Below are 21,042 nucleotides of genomic sequence, written 5' to 3'. Positions count from 1 at the left end.
TATTTACATGCTCAAGAGAAAATGTCAATTGGTGCATTGCCATGTCAAAAAACAAGCTCCTAGTGCTCACCTGGGAATCGCTAGGGTTCTGCCGAGCTGAATCAGCAGGGGCTTTGGATGTGGCCTGGCCAGTGCTGCTGTCCCTGAGAGGCATGCTTTTCAGCCAGGCCACAATGTGCCAGATTTGGTATGTTCAGTATGTAGCTTACAGAAAAGTAGCTGCCACCAGCAAGGTGGGGGAAGACATGTTTTTGTAAAGAAAAGACAGAAGACACTTTATTAGCATTTTTATCTTTTTAAAAAGGCTCTGCTAATGCCCAAGTTACTGCTTTGAATGAATTCATATGCTCGCTTGGTCTGATCAAAGCCTAATTAGAAATGCTGCAGTCTTTGAGTGGAGATCATTTGCCTTTTCTAAAGGAGAATGGTAATGGGATGCTTTGCTCCCACTCCTGCAGCAAGACCGACTCCACTGATTTGCCTTTCGTAATAACTGTTCCCACAGACTCACATGACATTATCGATGCAGAGGTGACCTGCAAAGCATCCCAGATGGAAGTGTCCATATCTAAGTGCAAACTCTTCCAGCTCGGTTTTGAGAGGGAGGGCGTGAGGATCAATGACAGACAGTGTACCGGCATCGAGGGGGAAGATTTTATCTCCTTTCAGATCAACAACACCAAAGGGAATTGTGGAAACATTGTGCAGGTGAGAAAAGCAGCAGGAAAGAGCACCTGGCAGAGACAGCGACAGCTTCGAGTGTTTGCACATTTATTGTCCCGAAAGCCAACTTCAGGATGATCTGCTTAGAAATATGCTCCTTGGAAAATAGCAATAGGCATGTGTAAAATGAAAGATAGCAAGAGCAGTCGTCATTTCATGCTAAGTGGTTGACGGAGTTGAAAGAGTGATGTGTTTTTTCCTTGGTTTGGGATGCCTACTGTGGTTCTTTGTCTTGTATATGGATAGAATTGTGTCTTTTATGCTTCTATTGTTCTTTGAGGCAAATACATCTAGGCTTAGCTATTTCAGGGGGTAAGGGAGTCCCAAACCTCATTTAACAGGTGACTTCAGGCCGAGTGCTATGGCTCATGCCTGTAATCCCAGTGTGTCCGGAATTGGTGGGTTCTTGGTCTCGCTAACTTCAAGAATGAAGCCGCGGACCCTTGCGGTGAGTGTTACAGTTCTTAAAGATGGTGTGTCTGGAGTTTGTTCCTTCAGACATTCAGATGTGTTTGGAGCTTCTTCCTTCTGGTGGGTTCGTGGTCTCGCTGGCTTCAGGACTGAAGCTGCAGACCTTTGCAGTGAGGGTTACAGCTCTTAAAGGCAGCGTGGACCCAAAGAGTGAGTAGCAGCAAGATTTATTGTAAAGAGCGAAAATAAAGCTTCCACAGTGTGGAAGGGGACCCAAGTGGGTTGCCACTGGCTGGCTCCAACACCCTGCTTTTCTTCCCTTATCTGGCCCCACCCACATCCTGCTGATTGGTCCATTTTACAGAGAGCTAATTGGTCCGTTTTGACAGGGTGCTGATTGGTGCATTTACAATCCCTGAGCTAGACACAGAGTGCTAGACAGAAAAGTTCTCCAAGTCCCCACCAGGTTAGCTCGATACAGAGTATCAATTGGTGTATATTCAAACCTTCAGCTAGACAGAGTGCTGATTGGTTTGTTTACGATCCCTTAGCTAGACTTAAAAGTTCTCCAAGTCCCCACTAGGTTACCTAGATACAGAGTACTGATTAGTGTATTTACAAACCCTGAGCTAGACACAGAGTGCTGATTGGTGCATTTACGATCCCTTAGCTAGACATAAAGGTTTTCCAAGTCCCCGCTAGACTCAGGAACCCAGCTGGCTTCACCTAGTGCTGTAGGCAGAGCTGCCCGCCAGTCCTGAGGGGCACCTGCACTCCTCAGCCCTTGGGTAGTTGATGGGACCAGGCACTATGGAGCAGGGGGTGGAGCCCATTGGGGAGGTTTGGGCCCCATGGGAGCCCACCATGGAGGGTGGGGCTCGGACATGGCAGGCTGCAGGTCCTGAGCCCTGCCCCAGGGGGAGGCGGCTGAGGCCTGGGGAGAATTCCAGAGTGGTACATGTGGGCCAGCAGTGCTGGGAAACATGGCACAGCCTCTGCAGCTGCTGGCCAGGGTGCTAAGCCCCTTACTACCCTGGGCTGGCGCTGGCCTGTGAGCACTGGACACAGGCCCAGTTCCTGCCTGGGCCTCTCCCTCCATACCTCCCTGCAAGCAGAGGGAGCCGGCTCTGGCCTCGGCCAGCCCAGAGAGGGGCTCCCACAGTGCAGTGGCGGGGTAAAGAGCTCCTCAAGTGCTGCCAGAGTGGACACTGAGGCCAAGGAGGTGCCAAGAGTGAGGGCTGCCAGCACATTGTCACCTCTCACCAGCACCTTGGGAGGCCAAAGCAGAAGGACTGCTAGAGGCCAGGAATTCAAGATGAGCCCAGGCAACATCACAAGACCCTGTCTCTATTAAAAAAAAAAAATCTAAAAATTAGCTGGCTTTGGTGACAGTGCCTGTAGTTGTGTCTGCTTGGAAGGCTGACATGGGAGGATCTCAAGCCCAGGAGTTCAAGGCTGCAGTGAGCTATGATTGCACCACTGCACTCCAGCCTGGGTGACAGTGAGACCCTGTCCCTAAAAACAAAACAAAACAAAACAAAACAAAAAACAGCTGACTTCAGAAATATAGTAAGGTCCCAACTTTTAATGTCAGATTGTGCAATGTATAGGTTAGCAAAGCATCTTGTTTCTCTTCTTTTTCTGCCTTGCTGTGCATCTTCTATTCATGGCTCTATTTCTTAATACTTTTACCAGAGGTTGAAAGGAGTAAGGAAGTGAAACTTGCACTTGTTCATGTTGGTCCTTGTAGGGATGTCTGGTGATGGATTTGGTGGAGAAGAGATTTTGAATTAAGCATTGAAAAAGAAGATTTCTGTTACTCAGCAATGGCAATAGTTCATGCTATTCCTAGCTTGGGGTCTCACAGATAAGTGGGGTCTGGTAGTGGTTAGAATTCAGTAGTGGATGAAATCACCTTCCACGGGTATTCAAGGTTAGCAGACTGAAGGGTGCTGCTGATATCTGTTGTAATACTTTTTTGCCCCAAGTAAATGCTAAGGCTAGCTCCATGCTGCTTTATACTGGCCTCTAAGTTATGTATGGAAGGAAGCCATTTCTCCACTTTCAGGGATATGGATTTGATATGCAAGCTACATACTCACTCCCAGATGTAATGATTTCTGACTTCCCCTTGCTCTGCAGTCCAATGGCACTCATATCATGTATAAAAACACAATCTGGATCGAAAGTGCCAACAACACTGGCAACATCATCACCAGGGACCGCACGATCAATGTGGAATTTTCATGTGCTTATGAGCTGGATATCAAGATCTCCTTGGATTCTGTTGTGAAGCCTATGCTAAGGTAAGGCACCTCCTGGGCTGTACACATTGCTTTTTCTTTTCCTTGACAGTTAAGGTTAGCATAATCAAAATTGCTAGCATTTGTCTTTGATGCCTTAGGAAAAACATAATTCACGTTTCTTGAGCCTAAATCCTTTCAATCAGCATTGTTCAATAGAACTCTCTGTGATGATGGAAATGTTCCATCTGTACTGTTTAATGTGGTGGCTACGTGTGGCTGCTCAGCACTTGAAATGTGGCTCAGGGGGCTGCGAATTGAATTTTTAATTTTATTTAATTTTATTTCATTTAAATGTAAATTGCCCCATGTGGCTAGCAGGTACTATATTGGACAGCACAGCCTTAGACTTTGCTACTACATGCTTTGCTTTCCCTCTGCATTCTCAGCTTGAAAAATGGTAGATAATTGAATAGCTAATATTGTTTTGGGTTCCTGTCTCATAATTGTTTCCGTTTTAGTGTAATTAACCTGACAGTTCCAACCCAAGAAGGCAGCTTCACCACCAAGATGGCTCTCTACAAAAATGCCTCCTACAAACATCCTTACCGGCAGGGTGAAGTAGTGTTGACGACTCGAGATGTGCTGTATGTAGGGGTTTTTGTGGTTGGAGCTGACTCCACACATTTAATCCTAACGCTCAACAAATGCTATGCCACACCCTCCCGAGATAGCAATGATAAGCTCCGATATTTCATCATCGAAGAAGGGTGAGTAACCTCTTTATAGACAACAGTCTCAGAGCTTCAGGTATAATATTGTCTGCATCATTTTTTAAGGAAGGGAATGGAAACTAGTATTTGTTGGCTGCCTACGAGACCAGCATTTTGCATTTATTAATTCATCTAATTCTCAAGGCAACCTATGAGGTAGATATTATAAGCTTCATTTTACCATCAAGTAACTTGCCTAAAGTCACACAGAAGTATAGTGGTAGGTACCCCAACTCCATGTGGCATTAACTACATTAACTACAAGACGCTTTATTCTCAAAGTGGGGATTCTGTGCTGTTTACTTTGAACTTCAATTTGGGAAGAATGTGGAATTCTGCAAATGAAAGAATATAATGACAATAACCACAGGTTAATGAACAGGGCATCTATAAAAATAAAAAAGAAATTATTATAATAGCCCATAGACTCAACAAGTTTCCCTTTACTCACCACTATATGCTTACCACCTAGTATATTTCCTGAAAACATAGTGATTACACAACAAAATTTCTTGAATGAATAAATGAATGAAAGAAAAGACTGTAGACCAACCACAATAATTATCTTTATTAAAAACAAAAATACTTTCTGGATATGTTAGACAGTTCACATTTATTGTAATAGGTTTCGTAACAATTCACTTTGACAGCTTTATTACAAAGATAATTTATAGGTAATACAATTTACTTGCTTTAAGTGTAAAAATCAATGGTAATTGATTGGTAAATTTGCAGAGAATTGCAAATATCACCATAATCTAATTTTAGAACATTTTTGTCACTCCAATAGTTACTTTTTATATGAATTTCTTTTTAAAATATATTGATACATTTACATATTTATGGAGTATATATGACATTTTGATACATGCATTAAATATGTAGTGCTCAGATCAGGGAATTTAGGATACTTATCACCTTGAATATGTGTCTTTTCTTTCTGTTGGGAGCGTTTCAAATCTTCTCTTCTGGCTATTTTGAAATATATAATAAATTGTTGTTAACTATAGTCACCCTGCTGTGCTATCAAACACTAGAACTTATTCCTTTTATCTAAATGCATGTTTGTAGCCATTAACCAAACTCTGTCCATCCCAGCTTCTTTCCCACCCTTTGGTAACTATCAGTCTACTCTGTACGTCCATGAGATCAACTTTTGAAGCTCCCACATATGAGTGAGATACTGAGATATTTGCCTTTCTGTGCCTGGCTTATTTCATTTAACATATTGACTTCCAGTTCTGACCATGTTGTTGCAAATGATAGGATTTCATTTCTTTTTAAGGCTGAATAGTATTCCCTTGTGTATATATATCACATTTTCTTTATCCATTCATCCACTGATGTATACTTAGGTTGATACCATATCTTGGCTATTGTGAATAGTGCTGCAATAAACATAGAAGTGTAGAAATATTCTTTGGATATACTAATTTCCTTTCTTTTGGATAAATACCCAGTAGTGGCCTTGCGGGATCGTGTGGTAGTTCTATTTTTAGTGGGTTTTTTTGGGGTGTGTGTGTGTGTGCGCGTGCGTGTGTGTGAAACCTCTGTAGTGTTTCCCATGACTGTACTCATTTATGTTCCCACCAATAGTGTAGAAGAGTTCCCCTTTCTCCATATCCTCACCAGCATTTGTTACTTTTTGTCTTTTTAATAGTAGCCATTTTAACTGGCATGACATGATATCTCATTGTGGTTTTGATTTTATTTCCCTGATGATTAGTAACGTTGAGCGTTTTTTTTTTTTTTTGTATACTTGTTGGCCGTTTGTATGTCTTCATTTGAGAAATATTTATGCAAATCCTTTGCCCAGTTTTTAAAGGAATTATTTATTTTCTTGCCATTGAGTTGTTTGAGTTTCTTGCATATTCTGGATACTAATCCCTTGTTGGATGAATAGTTTGCAAATATTTTCTTTTATTCAACAGGTTGTCTCTTCATTTTGTTGGTTGTTTTCTTTGCTGTGTAGAAACTTTTTAGTTTAATATAGTCCCATTTGTCTATTTTTGCTTTGTTGCTTGGGCTTTTGAAATCTTACCCATAAAATATTTGCCTCAACCAATGATGAAGCATGTTCACTTTGTTTTCTTCTAGTAGCTTTATAGTTTCTGGTTGCACATTTAAATCCACTTTGAGTTGATTTTTGTTTATGGTGAGACACAAGGGTATAATTTAATTCTTCTGCATATGGATATCCAGTTTTCTCAGCACCAGTTTTTGAAGAGAGCGGCCTTTCCCCAATGCATGTTCTTGACGTCTTTGTTGAAAATCAGTTGGCTGTAAATACATGGACTTACTTCTGAGTTCTGTTTTGTTACACTGGTCTATGTGTCTGTTTTTATACCAATATCATGCTGTTTTGGCTACTATAGCTTCACACTATACTTAAAAATCAGGTAGTGTGATGTCTGCAGCTTTGTTCTTTTTACTGAGTATTGCTTGGGCTATTCAGGGTCTATTGTGGCTCTATACAAATTTTAGGATTTTTTTTTCTATTTCTGTGAAGAATTTCATTGGTATATTGATAGGGATTGCATTTAATCTGTGGATTTTTTTGTGGGTAGTACGGTCACCTTAACAATTTCAATACTCCCAATCCATAAGCATGAGATATCTTTCCATTTGTTTGTCCTCTTCATTTTGTAATTTTCCTTGTAGAGATCTTTCACTTGGTTAAATTTATTCCTAGATTTCTTATTTTTTTGTAAGTATTGTAAATGAGATTGCCTTCTTGATTTTTTTCGCTGCTAGTTCATTATTGGTGTATAAAAATGCTACTAATTTTTGCATGCTGTTTTTATATCCTGCAACTTTACTGAATTTGTTTATCTGTTCTAAGAGTTTTTGATGGAATCTTTAGGTTTTTCTGTATATAAGATCATGTTATCTGCAAAGGGAAAGTTTGACTTTCTATTTCCCAATTTGGATGTCTTTTATTTTTTTCTCTTGCTTGATTGAACTGGCTAGGACTTCTAGTACTATGTTAATAAGAATGATGAGAGTGAGAATCCATGAATTGTTCCAGTACTTTCAGCTTTTCTTCATTCAGTATGATATTACCCATGGGTTTGTCATATATGGCTTTTATTATGTTGAGGCATGTTCCTTCTGTTCCTAATATTTTGAGAATTTTTATCGTAAGGGGATGTTGAATTTTATCAAATGCTTTTTGTGCATCTATTGAGATAATTGTATGGTTTTTATTGTTCATTCTTATGTGATATATGACATTTGTTGATTTGTATATATTGAAACATTCTTGCATCCCTGGAATAAATCCTGCTTGATCATGGTGTATTATCTTTTTGATGTGTTGTTGGATTCAGTTTGCTAGTATTTTATTGAAGATTTTTGCATCTATGTTTAGACATTGGCTTGTAGTATGTGTGTGTGTGTGTGTGTGTGTGTGTGTGTGTGTGTGTGTGTGTGGTGTCCTGGTCTAGTTTTGGTATCAGGGTAATGCTGGCCTTGTAGAATGATCTAGGAAGAATCCCCAAATTCCCTCCTCTTCAGTTTTTTTGAAATAGTTTAGGAAGCATTGGTGTTAGTTCTTCTTTGTAAGTATGGTAGAATTTAGCAGTAAAGACAACTAGTCCTGGACTTTTCTTTGCTGAGAGACATTTTGTTCCTGATTCAATCTTGTTATTAGTTATTGGTCTGTTTAGGTTTTCTATTTCTTCCTGGGTCAACCTTGGTAGGTTGTATGTGTACAAGATTCTATCCATTTTCTGTAGGTTTTACAAAGTGTATAGTTGTTCATAACAGTCTCTAATGATTCTTCATATTTCTGTGGTATCAGTAGTAGTATCTTCTTTTTTATTTCTGATTTTATTTGGGTTTTCTGTCTTTTTTCCCCTTAAGTTAGTCTAACCAGTGCTTTATCAATTTTGTTATCTTTTTAAAACATGAATTTACATTTCATCGATTCTTTGCTTGTTTTAGTCTCTACTTTATTTAGCTCTGGCCTAATCTTTATTATTTTTTGCCTTCTACTAATTTTGGATTTAATTTTCCACTTTTTTGATGTAGGTGTAATTGCAATAAATTTCCCTCTTAGCACTGTTTTTTGTTGTATCTCATATGTTTTGGTATGTTCTGTTTCCATTCTCACTTGTTTAAAAAAATTTTTTAAATCTGCTTCTTAATTTATTCATTGACCCAGTGGTTGTTCAGGAGCATGTTGCCTAATTTCTAAGTATTTATTCAGTGTCCAAAATTTCTCTTGTTATTGATTTCTAGTTTTATTCCATTGTGGTCTGAGAAGATAGTCGATATGATTTCAATTTTAAAAATTTGTCAGGACTTGGTTTTTGGCCTAACATATGGTCTATCTTGGAAAATATTCTGTGTACTAATGAGAAAAATGTGTATTCTGCAGCTGTTGGATAAAATGTTCTGTAAATGCCTGTTAGGTCCATTTGGTCTAAAGTGCAATATAAATAAAATTTTTTTGTTGATTTGCTTTCCAATGTTGAGAGTAGGATGTTAAATTCCCCAATTTTCATTACTTTGGAATTTATCTCTCCCTTTAGATCTAATAATATTTGCTTTATACATTTGGGTGCTGTGATGTTGGATAGATATATATTTAGAATTATTGTATCCTCTTGCTGAATTTATCCTGTCATCATTATGTAATGATCTTCTTTGTCTCTTTTTATAGCCTTTGACTTAAAGTCTGTTATATCTGATACAAATATAGCTACCCCTGCTTGCTTTTGGTTTTGCTTTTCACAAATTATCTTTTTCTATCCCATTACTTTCAGTCTATGTGTGTCTTTTACAGGTGAAGTGAGTTTCTTGTAGGCAGCATATATTCGAGTTTTTTGTTTGTTTGTTTGTTTTTAGCTGTTCAGCCAGTCTATATCTTTTAAGTGGGAAATTTAATCTGCTTACATTCAAGGTTATTATTGATAAGTGAGAACTTATTCCTGTCATTTTGTTTATTGTTTTATGGGTGTTTGTATACCCTTTGTTTCATTCTCTCTTATCATTTATTGTTGTGGTTTGGTGGCTTTCTGTAGTAGTAACATTTGACTCCGTCTCTTTCTCTTTTGTGTGTATGATCTACTATTGAGTTTTACACTTTTACGTGTTTTTATTATGTCATATATCAACCTTTCACTTCCAAATGTAGAACACACTTAAATTTTCTTGTAGGGCTGGCCTGGTGGTGAATTCCCTCAGTTTTTGCTTGTCTGGGAAATACTATTTTTTCTTCATTTTTGAAGGATAGCTTTGCTGGGTGTAGTTTTCTTGATTAGCAGGTATTTTCTTTCTTTCCGCACTTTGAATATATCCTTGCATTCTGTCCTATCCTATAAGAGTTCTGCTGAGAGATCTGCTGTTGGTCTGATGGGGTTCCATTATATATAACTTGATGCTTTTCTTTCACTGTTTTTAGAATTCTGTCTTTGGCTTTTGTCACTTTGAGTATAATATGCCTTGGAGAAGACATTTTTGGGTTGAATCTATTTGGGATCTTTGAGCTTCCTGTATGTAGATGTTTATGTCTCTTGCAAGACTTGGGAAGTTTTTAGCTATTATTTCATTAAATAGATTTTCTATGCCTTTGGACATCTTTTGCCCTTCTGGAATTCCCCAAATTAGAATATTTGGTCACTTTGTAGTGTCTTATATTTCACACAGGATTTCTTCTTTCTTTCTTATTCCTTTGTTTGTTTTTGCCTGACTAGGTTATTTCAAAAGACCTGTATTCAAGAATTCTTTATTCTGGCCAGGTGCGGTGGCTCATGCCTGTAATCCCAGCACTTTGGGAGGCCGAGGCAGGCTGATCATGAGGTCAGGAGATCGCGACCATCCTGGCTAACACAGTGAAACCCTGTCTCTACTAAAAATACAAAAAATTAGCTGGGCATGGTGGCATGTGTCTGTAGTCCCAGCTACTCAGGAGGTTGAAGCAGGAGAATTACTTGAACTCAGGAGGCAGAGTGAGCTGAGATCGCACTACTGCACTCCAGCCTGGCAACAGAGCAAGACTCCATCTCAAAACAAAAAAATTATTTATTCTGTTTGATCTAGCATATTGTTGAAGCTCTTGATTGTATTTTTCAGTTTTATTCATTGAATTCTTCAGTTCCAGAATTTGTTTGGTTCTTTTTGTTTGTCTCTTTGTTGAATTTCTCACTCAGATCATGAATTGTTTTTCTGATTTCTTTGTATTGTTTGTGTTTTCCTCTATCTCACTGAACTTCTTTAATATCATTATATTGAATTCTTTCTCAGGTATTTCATAGATTTCTTTTTGGTTGGAATGTGTTGCTGGAGAATAATTATTGTTTTATTTTTTATATCTTGAAATGGAGTTTTGCTCTTGTTGCCCAGGCTGGAGTGCAGTGGCACAATCTCGGCCCATCGCAACCTCTGCTTCCTGGGTTCAAGCAATTCTCCTGCCTCAGTCTCCTGAGTAGCTGGGATTACAAGCACGTGCCACCACGCCTGGCTAATTTTTGTATTTTTAGTAGAGATGGGGTTTCTCCATGTTGGTCAGGCTAGTCCTGAACTCCCAACCTCAGGTGATCCACCCACCCTGGCCTCACAAAGTGCTGGGATTACAGGAGTGAGCCACCATGCCTGGTCACTGGAGAATTATGGTGTTCTTATTGTGTCCTTGCTTTTTTATATTTCTTATGTCCTTATGTTTGTTTCTGTGCATCTGGTATCATAGTTGCTTCTCCAATTTTATGGACTGGCTTTTATAGGGACGGAGTTTTTCCTATAGATGTATCTATAGTGTTGGTTGGGTTTGACTTTGGCTTTGATTCTGGGTGGACACAGCAGTGTAGTCTCCATATGATTTCTTCAGCTGTAATCAGCATCAGTCATGTCTGTGAGTTAGTCAGTGACTTAGGCTATTAGTGGAGGCTATGGTGAGGCTTTGCTGGGGACAGGGATGCCAGAGGAGCCAGTCTTTGGGTACCAGTGGTGGTGATAGCAGGCCAGCATGCCAGCTTTTGGGCCCCTGGGTGGCATTAACAAGCACTCATGGTAGTAGGTCTAGGTGGGCCAATCCTTGGTCAGTGGTAGCAGTGGGCCAGGTGGGTGGGTGGGTCCTAGGGCCCTAAGTGGTGTATGTGGCATCAGTGATGGCAGTAGCAGCAGTGGCCCAACTCTTAGGCCCCAAAGCCTCACATGGGAGTGCCAGTGGTGGTGGCGGTGGGCCAGTCCTCAGGTCTTCAGGTGGCACACGGGCGAGTTCTGGCAGTGGTGGCAGGCTGGGTGGGCCTGTCCTCAGGTTCCCAAAAGGCAAATTTTAATGTAGTCGCTGGCAGTGGTGGACAGGGCAGGGCAATCTGTAAGCCCCCAGATGATGTGCATGGGTGCTGGGAGTGGCAAGCGGGGCAGGCCTATCTTTAGATCCCTTGATGACATGTGTGAGCACAGGGGTGGGCTGGTCCCCAGGCCCCCTGATGGTGCATGTGAGCACTGGCAGTGGGTGGGGCAGGTCTGTTGTCAGGCCCCCCGATGGTGCATGCAGCCATCAATATTAGTGGATGGGGCAGGTTGATCCCTAAATCCCCCCAACGACACACGTGGTTGCCAGTGGTGGTGGCAACAGATTGGGCAGGCCTGTCCTTAGACCCCTGGAAGACGTGTATGGGCGCCAGTGGTGACTGGTGGATGAGTCAAACCCCAGATCCCGCGACAGCATACATGGGCACCAGTGGTGGTGGGTGGGGCAGGCCTGTCCTCAGGCCTCACGACGCCACCTAGTGGACTGATCTTCAGGCCCTCTGAAGGTGTATATGGGTGTCTGGTGGCCCTGCTGCTGGGGAAGTGGCAGAGTTGCTGACAGTGGCAGCAGCTGCAGGCAGGTGGCTCTTGGGTTCTGGGGAGCTTGTGTGTCAGCCCCTTGGCCCTGGGGACAGCCTCCCTGGTGCACTGCATCACCTGTTCCCCAGGGTATAGGACACTGTGTGGATTAGAGTGCTGTGGACACAGCTGCACCACTGAGTCCAGTGAGTGTTGTGAACCTGCAGCCTTTTGAGTAGACATGAGGGGTGGGTGTTAGTAGGGCTCCAGGGATGTGGAGAAGTAGGGGCTGTTGGACCCCAGGGCAAGATATAGTCTGATGGGGGCTGGGCTCTCAACATGGCGCCATGCTGCAGCTGCTTGGGTCTGGGGGGCTGGAGGCTGTGCGATTCAGTGTGAACGCCGCCTCTGGAACAATACCATTATGTGGAGTCCAGGTAGCTTCCTATACGAGTCTCAGGGTCCAAATGGCTCTCCCATGGCTAGCATTACCAAAGTCTGCAGTGGAATATGGACCACTGGGATCTCTCAATTACCTTTTCCCGCATTGGGAAGTTTCTCCTGGCTCCAAGCTGACCCTAGCATGGCCAACTGCTTTGTTTGCCTCTATTTTCGTGCCTCAGAGATCCTCTGTCCCTCTTTTGCTGGATTCCAGTGTTCTTTCTTTGATGCTCTATTCAACTTGTGATAGTCTGCTTATTGTTTGGGCCCATCTTTGTTAGGGAGGCAAGTTCTGGGTGCCTCTAGCCAGCCATCTTGAAGCCCATAATAATTTTTCTGGGAGACACGGTCTCACTCTGTTTCCCAGGCCCCAGGCTAGAGTGTGGTGATATGATCATGACTCAATGCGGTCTCAGCGTCTTGGGCTCAAGTGATCCTCCCACCTCAGCCTCCTGAGTAGCGGGGACTACAGGCGCACACCACCATGCCCAGTGAATTTTCTCTATTTTTTGTAGAGACTTGGTTTCCCTATGTTGTTCAGGCTGGTCTTGCACTCTTGGGCTCAAGTGATCCTCCCATCTTTGCCTTCCAAAGTCCTAGGATTATAGGTGTGACCTACCATGCCAGCCAGCCTACAATAATTCCTAAAGCAAGTAAATGTATTAATCAGAATTCTGAGTGGCAGAGACCAATTCAAACTAGTTTATGCAAAAATCAAGGCATTTAATGTTTGTAACACCAAATCACAGGAGTGGATGTGACTTCAGAGATGATTGGATCCAGGGAGCCAGATGCTATCAAGACTCTCCTCTTGCTTTATCCCTTCTCTCTCTCTCATTGACCTTGTTAGACACTGGCAATCCTAGACTCACATTCTTATAGCATTGTAACCAATGAGAAGAGAGCACTTCTGACTCCAGTGCAGGGAATCCCAGGCCTATCCTGGACCACTTGCTTATCCTTTGTTTGGCAGGTAGGGATATACACCATTGAATTTGCCTGGCCTGGTCAGCCCCCACCCCTGTAGTGGTCAGAGAGTGCTTTGGATACAGTAAGTAGCTTTATGGTTGAGGGGAAGAGGCATGGTTTCCCAAGAGAAGAAGGGTGTGGTTCTGGGAAGACAAACAATAGACATTCACTAGTTTGCAGATGAAACAGGCTCAGAGAGACTAGGCACAGAGCTCACTCAAGGTCATACAACTATCAAGGAGCAGAGAAGAAATCCTTTTAGGTTTCAAGACACACCGACTCCCTAAGTGACCAGGTGTGGTGAGTGGCATGGGTTGCTGAGGTGTATTGTGGAATTTTCAGCAAAGACCTCACTAAGGCATTTGTATTTCTAAATTGGTGTTTATCCTCCTTAGAGGGAAAAAGAGGAATGTGGTGACTCTTGGTGTCCTTCAGGCCTAGATGAGTGGGTGAGCATCACAATTATCCTTTTGTTCATGTTTCTTCCTCCTCTTATTGTATTCCTTTTGCAACATAAAAGGGTTAATATATGAGACACTATACAAATGCAAATCCAGATTATAGGGCTTATGTCTCCTTTGAAGGACATGGTAGCCTTTAACATTTTTTAAATGGTATTTAAAAGACTTGACCCAGAGAGGGAGAGCGAGCCAAGGAGCATATTCATAAATCTCAGCTTACCCCAGTGTCTGTCTGAATAAACATCTTCAAGTTAAACCGTGGTTGGGTGGGAAGTGACTTCTTTATGTAGGTGAATCCATCAGTCCTCCTAACCTTTCTTGGAGGGATGTGGTTATTGTTTTTTTCCAGCAAACTTAGGGAAACCAGATGTTCAATGCTTAATGAATGAGCTGCAAAATGGGTCCACTAAAGTATTTTGGGGGTCAGTTTTCTCTCCAGCTGTGTGGAGGGCAGAGACAGCAGCAACTTCTGCAAGTGGCTTGTAAGTCTGGGGACACGCAGGCCACTTCTGTTTTCTCTTCATGTGCTAAACGGAGGAAAGGGCAGATGTTTCATTGTTAACGGAAGATTCTAGTGCTTGGTGTCTGTGCTCAGTCTAAGAAAGACACCCAGACAGCCATTCCTGCCTCGCTATGCCCCTTCCTTCAGTTTTGCTGATACCTACACTTCAAGTCATCCCCCTGGGAGAGAATTGGTGGTCTGGTTAAGAGGGAAGGTCTGTATGAAGACTGAAGAGCTATTACCGCTTTAGAATCCTTGAGCCTGTTCAGGTTATCCGAATAAATAACAGTGTCAAGAAAAAGTATGGCATGTAAGTTTTTGTTTCAAAGCACTTGAGAGACTATTGGACTATTGCCTTGAAAAGCAACTTGCATTTTGCCTGGAAGGCTAAATGTGTGGGAATGCTGAAGGATAACTTCAAGTTTTAATTTTCCTTATTGCTAAGCTATTTAATTCTGTGGACTAGGGAGAAGAAACATAAGAGTCACCCTTTTTATCTTTATCATTTTAAAGAGCTTTTTGGCTCCTATGGGCCAGTCTTGGCCGTGGCAACACCATTCGCTCACTCATTCACTCATCTGACAAAAATTTTCAAATACATGCCACATGCCATGTGGTGCAGTGGAGACACAGTAAGGAATATGACTTGGTTTCTGCACTCACGGATTTCAACAGAGGGCTGTTGGCAAATCCAGGAAAGGCCATTTGTTTGTGCCTCATCCGGGCATGACTAGGGGACATTTATAAAGGAGAGGGTGCCATAGAACTGGGGTTGGAGAAAGGGCAGGAGTGATGCATTGGACAAAGAGCAGGAAGCTCTTCCAGGCGGGGGAAACATTGCGTGAAAAGACACAGGACTGTAGGAGACTCTGATGCATTTGGGGAACTCTACGTAGTTGAAGCAAGATCTCTGTGCCTGAGAGAGGTCTTAGCTGGGGTTGTCTCTTGGCTCAATACCACAAGAAGGAAGGGGGCTGAGAAAAGTGGCAGTCAGCCACATCCAAGCGACTCTGCAGCTCACCCTGACCAGTCTTCTTTCCCCTCCAGCTCCCACCTATTTTGATGCGTGGGAAGTATTCCCAACAGGGTTTGAGTCAGGGGCCCCTGCCAACATTGATAATTAACTGAAGAAAGTACAGAAGAGAAGTAAGAATGAATCTTGTGTTTATTAAATTGCTATCGGTAAAACACAGCATTATGAGGGGGCGGAATGAGAAACTGAAGCGTGGGGAAATTGAGTGTGGTCCCTGCAGTCGTTTTGTTTTTAGTTGCAGTTAGGATACTAATTCGAGGTGGTGTTTGATGTTTCAAAACAAACTATGAAAATATGAGGGAGTGATAATAAATGACAAACCCAGGCAGTCCAGAGGTCACTTTCAAATGTAAAGGGATTTCTGCCACTTATGACGGTTTTATGTGAAAAGTGAAATTTTGAAATGAAGATGAGGATTAAAGTGTAAGAGGAAAACATGTGGCAAAGATTCCATTATTTTTTCTGAATAGGTGTCAGAACATCAAAGATAACACCATCGGCATCGAGGAGAACGCAGTCTCCCTGACCTGTCGCTTTCACGTCACCGTCTTTAAATTCATAGGGGATTACGACGAAGTTCACCTTCACTGTGCAGTGTCACTCTGCGACTCAGAAAAGTACTCCTGTAAAATCGTAAGTGAGAATGTGAAAACAAAGTGCTTAGCCTTATTTCTCACTGTCTCGGTTTCCCAACATGAAGATCGTGAATGCCAGGTGGCCGGACTGGAAACATCTATAGATGCTTGGGGTGGACAATCATCTTTGATGGGCTAGTGAGAGAAAACACGGGGAAATATATTTACTCTTCTATCTCTGAATTGTCAACCAGTCATGGGCTTAATGCTAGACTAGGGTTTCTCAAAGCTCGGCACTGTTGACATTTTGGACGGAATAATTCTTTGTTCTGGAGGACTGTTGTGTGCACTGTAGGATGTTAGCAACATTCCTCACCTCTACCCATGGATACCAATCACACCTTCCCCCAGTTTCGACACCCAGAATGTCTCCGGATGTTGCCAGTTGGCCTGGCTGAGAACCACTGCACTAGAGTCTCAAGGAGCCAGGCGGCCTGACTCTAATGACCACTGGGCCAAGTTCCACTACAGAACCAAACTCTTGAGCTCAGGATACAGTTTATCCAGGTGTCCTGCAGCTCACCTGATCTACATCAGGACTCTGGAGGGGATGAGGGATGAAGTAGCAAACTAATCATCTCTTCTGTGCCAGGCTTCCACCCCCACCACTTACGGGCTGGGTCCTTAAGATTCGATTGCCTGATACCTGGCCCCTAGCCTTTAACATTGCAGCTTTATGCTAACACCATGTTTGCAGAATCAAGATGTGAATTATGGTCAGGGTAACTTACAGATGATACTGCATACATTAGTGCCTGATGAGATACAGCAATCCTATTCTTGGGCAGGGAGCCTCTTTGAATCTCATTCCAGTGTGGATCCATCAGAAATGAAGGAGAGATTTTTAAAAAGGAAAAAGTACTAATTCCAGTGTGGAGAGTGTGTTTAATTCTGTTCAACACACAGCCTAGAGTCCCAGTGGATTCGATGATCAAGAATGCATTGGTTCTAATTAGTCTGAGCAGCAATAATGCTTGAGGCCAGAGTCACTGCCTCTTTTAGAGGTGAAAGCATGGTGAAGAATAAGTTACCAGCTTAATTGTGTGAAATTTTTCCCCTGGTGTTCTGTCTTGCAGACTTGCCCACAAAATTCCAGGAGTGCCACAGATTACACAAAAGAACCCAAAGAACAGATCATTTCAGTGGGACCTATTAGGAGAAAAAGTATGTATGTTCTCTAAAACACACCCTAGATTATTAAAACAATGGGATTTGAAGGCTCAGTCGTGTTTCACCTCTGATGTGGGTCCAGTGGTTGAGGAGGCTGGTGTTGGGGACACCGGTTTGAGAACAGCACCCACTTCCTTAAAGACATCTTTTCATTGACATAAACATTCAACAGTGGCATTGAGCTTTTCTTTGTCCTTCTCTTTTTTTGGGGTGGGGGTGGTTTGGGGGAATTGAGTCTCGCTCTGTCTCCCAGGCTGGAGTGCAGCGGTGCGATCTTGGCTCACTGCAAGCTCTTCCTCCTGGGTTCACGCCATTCTCCTGCCTCAGCCTCCCGAGTAGCTGGGACTACAGGCGCCCGCCACCATGCCCAGCTAATTTTTTTGTATTTTCAGTAGAGACAGGGTTTCACCGTGTTAGCCAGGATGGTCTCGATCTCCTGACCTTGTGATCCGCCCACCTCGGCTTCCCAAAGTGCTGGGATTACAGGTGTGAGCCACCGCACCCAGCCTGTCCTCCTCTCTTTTTAAAGCCTTGCCCTTCGATACCAGTGGAAGGGTTGAACTGTGTGTAGTTAATCTTCCTAACTGCTCTTTTGTAGGGCTGGACTGGTGTGAGGACAATGGAGGGTGTGAGCAGATTTGCACGAGCAGGGTGGACGGGCCTCTCTGCAGCTGTGTAACAGGAACCCTGCAGGAGGATGGCAAGAGCTGCAGAGGTAGACACTCTTCTACCTTGGGGCAGGCAGCTAGGGGACACGGGAGATTCTTTACCCCAGAAGGAGAAATTCAGATTTGAAGCCCACTAGGTCAGCAACTCTCCCTCAAAAACTCCAGAAATTAAGGAGGAAAGATGGGGAACATACCCAAGGAATTCTAGGGCCATTAAACAAACAACAACAACAACAAAAGAAAACCTTGCTTTTTCACCTCAAATATAAAGGTAATTTAAAAAACAAGTTATCCAGCCATTTAAGGACCATATATTGGCCTACATCTGGCTGTCAAGTCTGCTTGGGCTAAGGTTGGGATTGGGATGCTTCCTCCAGCAAACAAGCCTTAGCACATGGTTTCCCTGACCTCTAATGAGGTTGGCAGGACTCTCTTCTTTTTTGAGATGGAGTCTCACTCTGTCACCCAGGCTGGAGGGCAGTGGCACGACCTCAGCTCACTGCAACCTCTGCCTCCTGGGTTCAAGCGATTCTCCTGACTCAGCCTCCCGAGTAACTGGGACTACAGGCACATGCCACCACGCCCAGCTAATTTTTGTATTTTTAGTAGAGACGGGTTTCACCATATTGGCCAGGCTGGTCTCAAACTCCTGACCTTGTGATCCGCCCGCCTTGGCCTCCCAAAGTAGGACTCTCTTAAAGATTGGGTTAATTCTGTTACTTTGCTGCCTTAGGGTCATTTGGGTAAAATGGGTTCTTGGCAATGAAGTTTCCTTTTTTAGTTGAGTGCTGCAAAGATGTCTCATCCCTATCAAACAGGTATTTTTTTTCCCCATAGGGCTTACTGTGTTCCTCTCTGTTTACAGCCTCTAATTCTTCAGTCGAACTCCAAGTCTGGACGCTTCTTCTCGTCATGATCCAGATTTCATTATGGCATTTTGTCTATAAATCAGGCACGATCTCATAATTAACTCAAAGTTGCTATATAAAGTACTGTAATTTACTTACTTCAACTCCCTGTAGGATAAAAAGTGTGTGCCCTTAAGTCAAAACCTATTTGAAAGTGTCCAGCATCTCAGAATGATGCCACCTGCCTCCAATGGTCTGAGGTCCAGAAACCAGCGAACATGCAAGCTCCTCTTTCAGAATATGAAACGGGGCTTCTACAAGTCAGTTATGGAAAGTATATCTCTTATGAAAAATTTCCAAACAGTTGTCACTAGAAACTTTGGTTCACATGAAAAACCAGTAAAGGAAAAAAATTCTGGTTAGAGAAATCTGACTGGAAATCTGACCAGAGAAATCTGTCAAGCCAGTGCTATTTCTGGATCACGTTTTTTTACAGAGAGAGCCTGTTGGAATGATTTTGAAGTGATGACTGGAAGGTTTGACTCCCTCTAAGGAATCTTGCTGGCGTTTGGAAGTGTCTGATCTATGATATGTATGTGTTCTGTCTATGAGGCGCTCTCCACCCACTGTGTCCTTCAACCTTGCCATGGCAGCTTTGGCCGCTGGGGATACTGTTGACCTGGGGAACCCCACCCACTCTCCTACCCCCTCGAACCCAATCCCTTCTCTTTTTACAAATCAACCAAATACTTTTTAATGTGTTTTATCCTTAAATAAACTTTGTGTTCAAATATTCTCATTACTTGGTGGCTGGAATAATTCTTATTGATGTTAAGCTTTGTACACTAAAGAGCATGCCATGAATTTTTTTTTTAAAGAAATAGCAGCAATTGGACCAGGAAGGCACTGTTGGCCAAAACGTTAATGCACCGTTATATTGCTGTTCGTGTGTACTTACAGAGCATTAGCAGAGCATTAAGGTACGGTGTAGAAGAGAAGCAGGCAGCATCCTCTTTTGTAAGTGGTACACAAACACATATCTGCTATAATTAACTACAAAATGGAGGGCCTACTAAATATATCCCGGGAATGCTTTGCTTTTTAAGGGCAAAAACAAAGTAAAACCCACTTCAGGTTTATTTTGAAGTTGCCTTGGATTTAAACGGATCGCATTTTTGTATTTTTCTGGGAACTCTGAAAAGCTGAGCAAAAATGCTTCGTGCTCTTGAACGTGAGTGTGGGTGAAGTGGCCATTGTCTCATATGTCAAAGCACTGGCATCATACTGTCACTAGGCTGAAGAAGTGGGGTGCAGACTGACTGTGCACTGAGCTGTTTTGTTCTCCCAGCCCCCTGGGAGAATCAACACATTCCAGCTTACCTCAGCAGTCACACATGCTATGCAGCTAAGCGGACAACTGGTATTGATGGAGAAGAATATGTGTCTGCTTCTGCTTGGACATCTTAAGATCTTTTGGGAAAATACTGAGCATTGAGATGGATTAAGGAATCAAACCATTGTCTATTCTAGCTGAGACACAGTACTTCTTCCTCACCAAGACAGAAATGAATGTTAGGCGTGTGTTCTTTGTTTGCATGAAAACCTGGATTCCAGACTATCCCACACTTCAGGATCAGAGGATTGAGATGCGCTTATGCACCATTTCCATTCACACCATTAAAGGGTTAGGCTTTTGAAATCAAACATTATGAGTTGAATACAATAATGTCTCATTTATGGTTTTACCTGAGATCCTTAGATGATTTTTTTTTCCCCCCCGAGACAGAGTCTCACTCCTGTTGCCAAGGCTGGAGTCCATTAGCATGATCCTGGCTCATTGCAGCCTCGACTTCCTGGGCTCAAGTGATCCTACCACTTCAACCTTCTGAGTAGCTGGGATTACAGGCACACACCACCATGCCCGGCTAATTTTTTATATTTTTAGTAGAGATGAGGTTTTACCGTGTTGCCCAGGCTGGTCTCGAAGTCCCAGGCTCAAGCAATCCACCCACCTTTTCCTCCCAAAGTGCTGGGATTATGGGCGTGAGCCACCATGCCTGCCTTTTTAGATGAATTTTAACTGAAAACATACAAGGAAGAAATGGTATATTACTTACTTGACAGCACCTCTTTATTGATTCCCATATTAAAGTCATTAGAGATTCCTCGATTAAAAATTCTAGTTCTTTTTTTTTAAAAAAAGCTTTTTAATTGAAATCCTTTTCGCCACACTTTCATTCTTGGCTTTTGGTTTTCTCGCTTAGTTGGCATCCTTCACATGTCTACCATCAAGATAAACCTGGTTGTAATGACGCAACAGAAACCCCAGGCCAGGTGTGGTGGCTGATACCTATAATTCCGGCACTTTGGGAGACCCAGGCAGACAGAT

The 21,042-nt window shown here is 42.6% G+C and overlaps 1 protein-coding gene across 9 annotated transcripts in view; it reads left to right on the top strand.

Annotated features, from left to right (window-relative positions):
- The window catches only part of TECTA (tectorin alpha), a 98,609-nt gene extending 79,157 nt beyond the window's left edge, over positions 1–19,452 (top strand). For 8 of the 9 annotated variants that reach the window (XM_017949012.3, XM_009187515.4, XM_009187506.3 and 5 more), the window contains 7 exons: positions 506–708; positions 3,277–3,440; positions 3,899–4,147; positions 15,803–15,965; positions 17,044–17,131; positions 17,736–17,852; positions 18,671–19,452. In XM_017949012.3, the coding sequence (XP_017804501.1) occupies positions 506–708; positions 3,277–3,440; positions 3,899–4,147; positions 15,803–15,965; positions 17,044–17,131; positions 17,736–17,852; positions 18,671–18,771 (1,085 nt within the window). In that variant the 3' untranslated portion in view covers positions 18,772–19,452. The remainder of the gene's footprint in view (positions 1–505; positions 709–3,276; positions 3,441–3,898; positions 4,148–15,802; positions 15,966–17,043; positions 17,132–17,735; positions 17,853–18,670) is intronic. The other variant, XM_017949013.3, reaches the window with a different exon arrangement.
- Positions 19,453–21,042: the final 1,590 nt, after the last annotated feature.

Source organism: Papio anubis, chromosome 12 (assembly GCF_008728515.1).
Source record: "Papio anubis isolate 15944 chromosome 12, Panubis1.0, whole genome shotgun sequence".
NCBI lineage: Eukaryota > Metazoa > Chordata > Mammalia > Primates > Cercopithecidae > Papio > Papio anubis.
The sequence above is the reverse complement of the archived record's forward strand: the minus strand, read 5'-3'. Positions and strand labels throughout refer to the sequence as shown.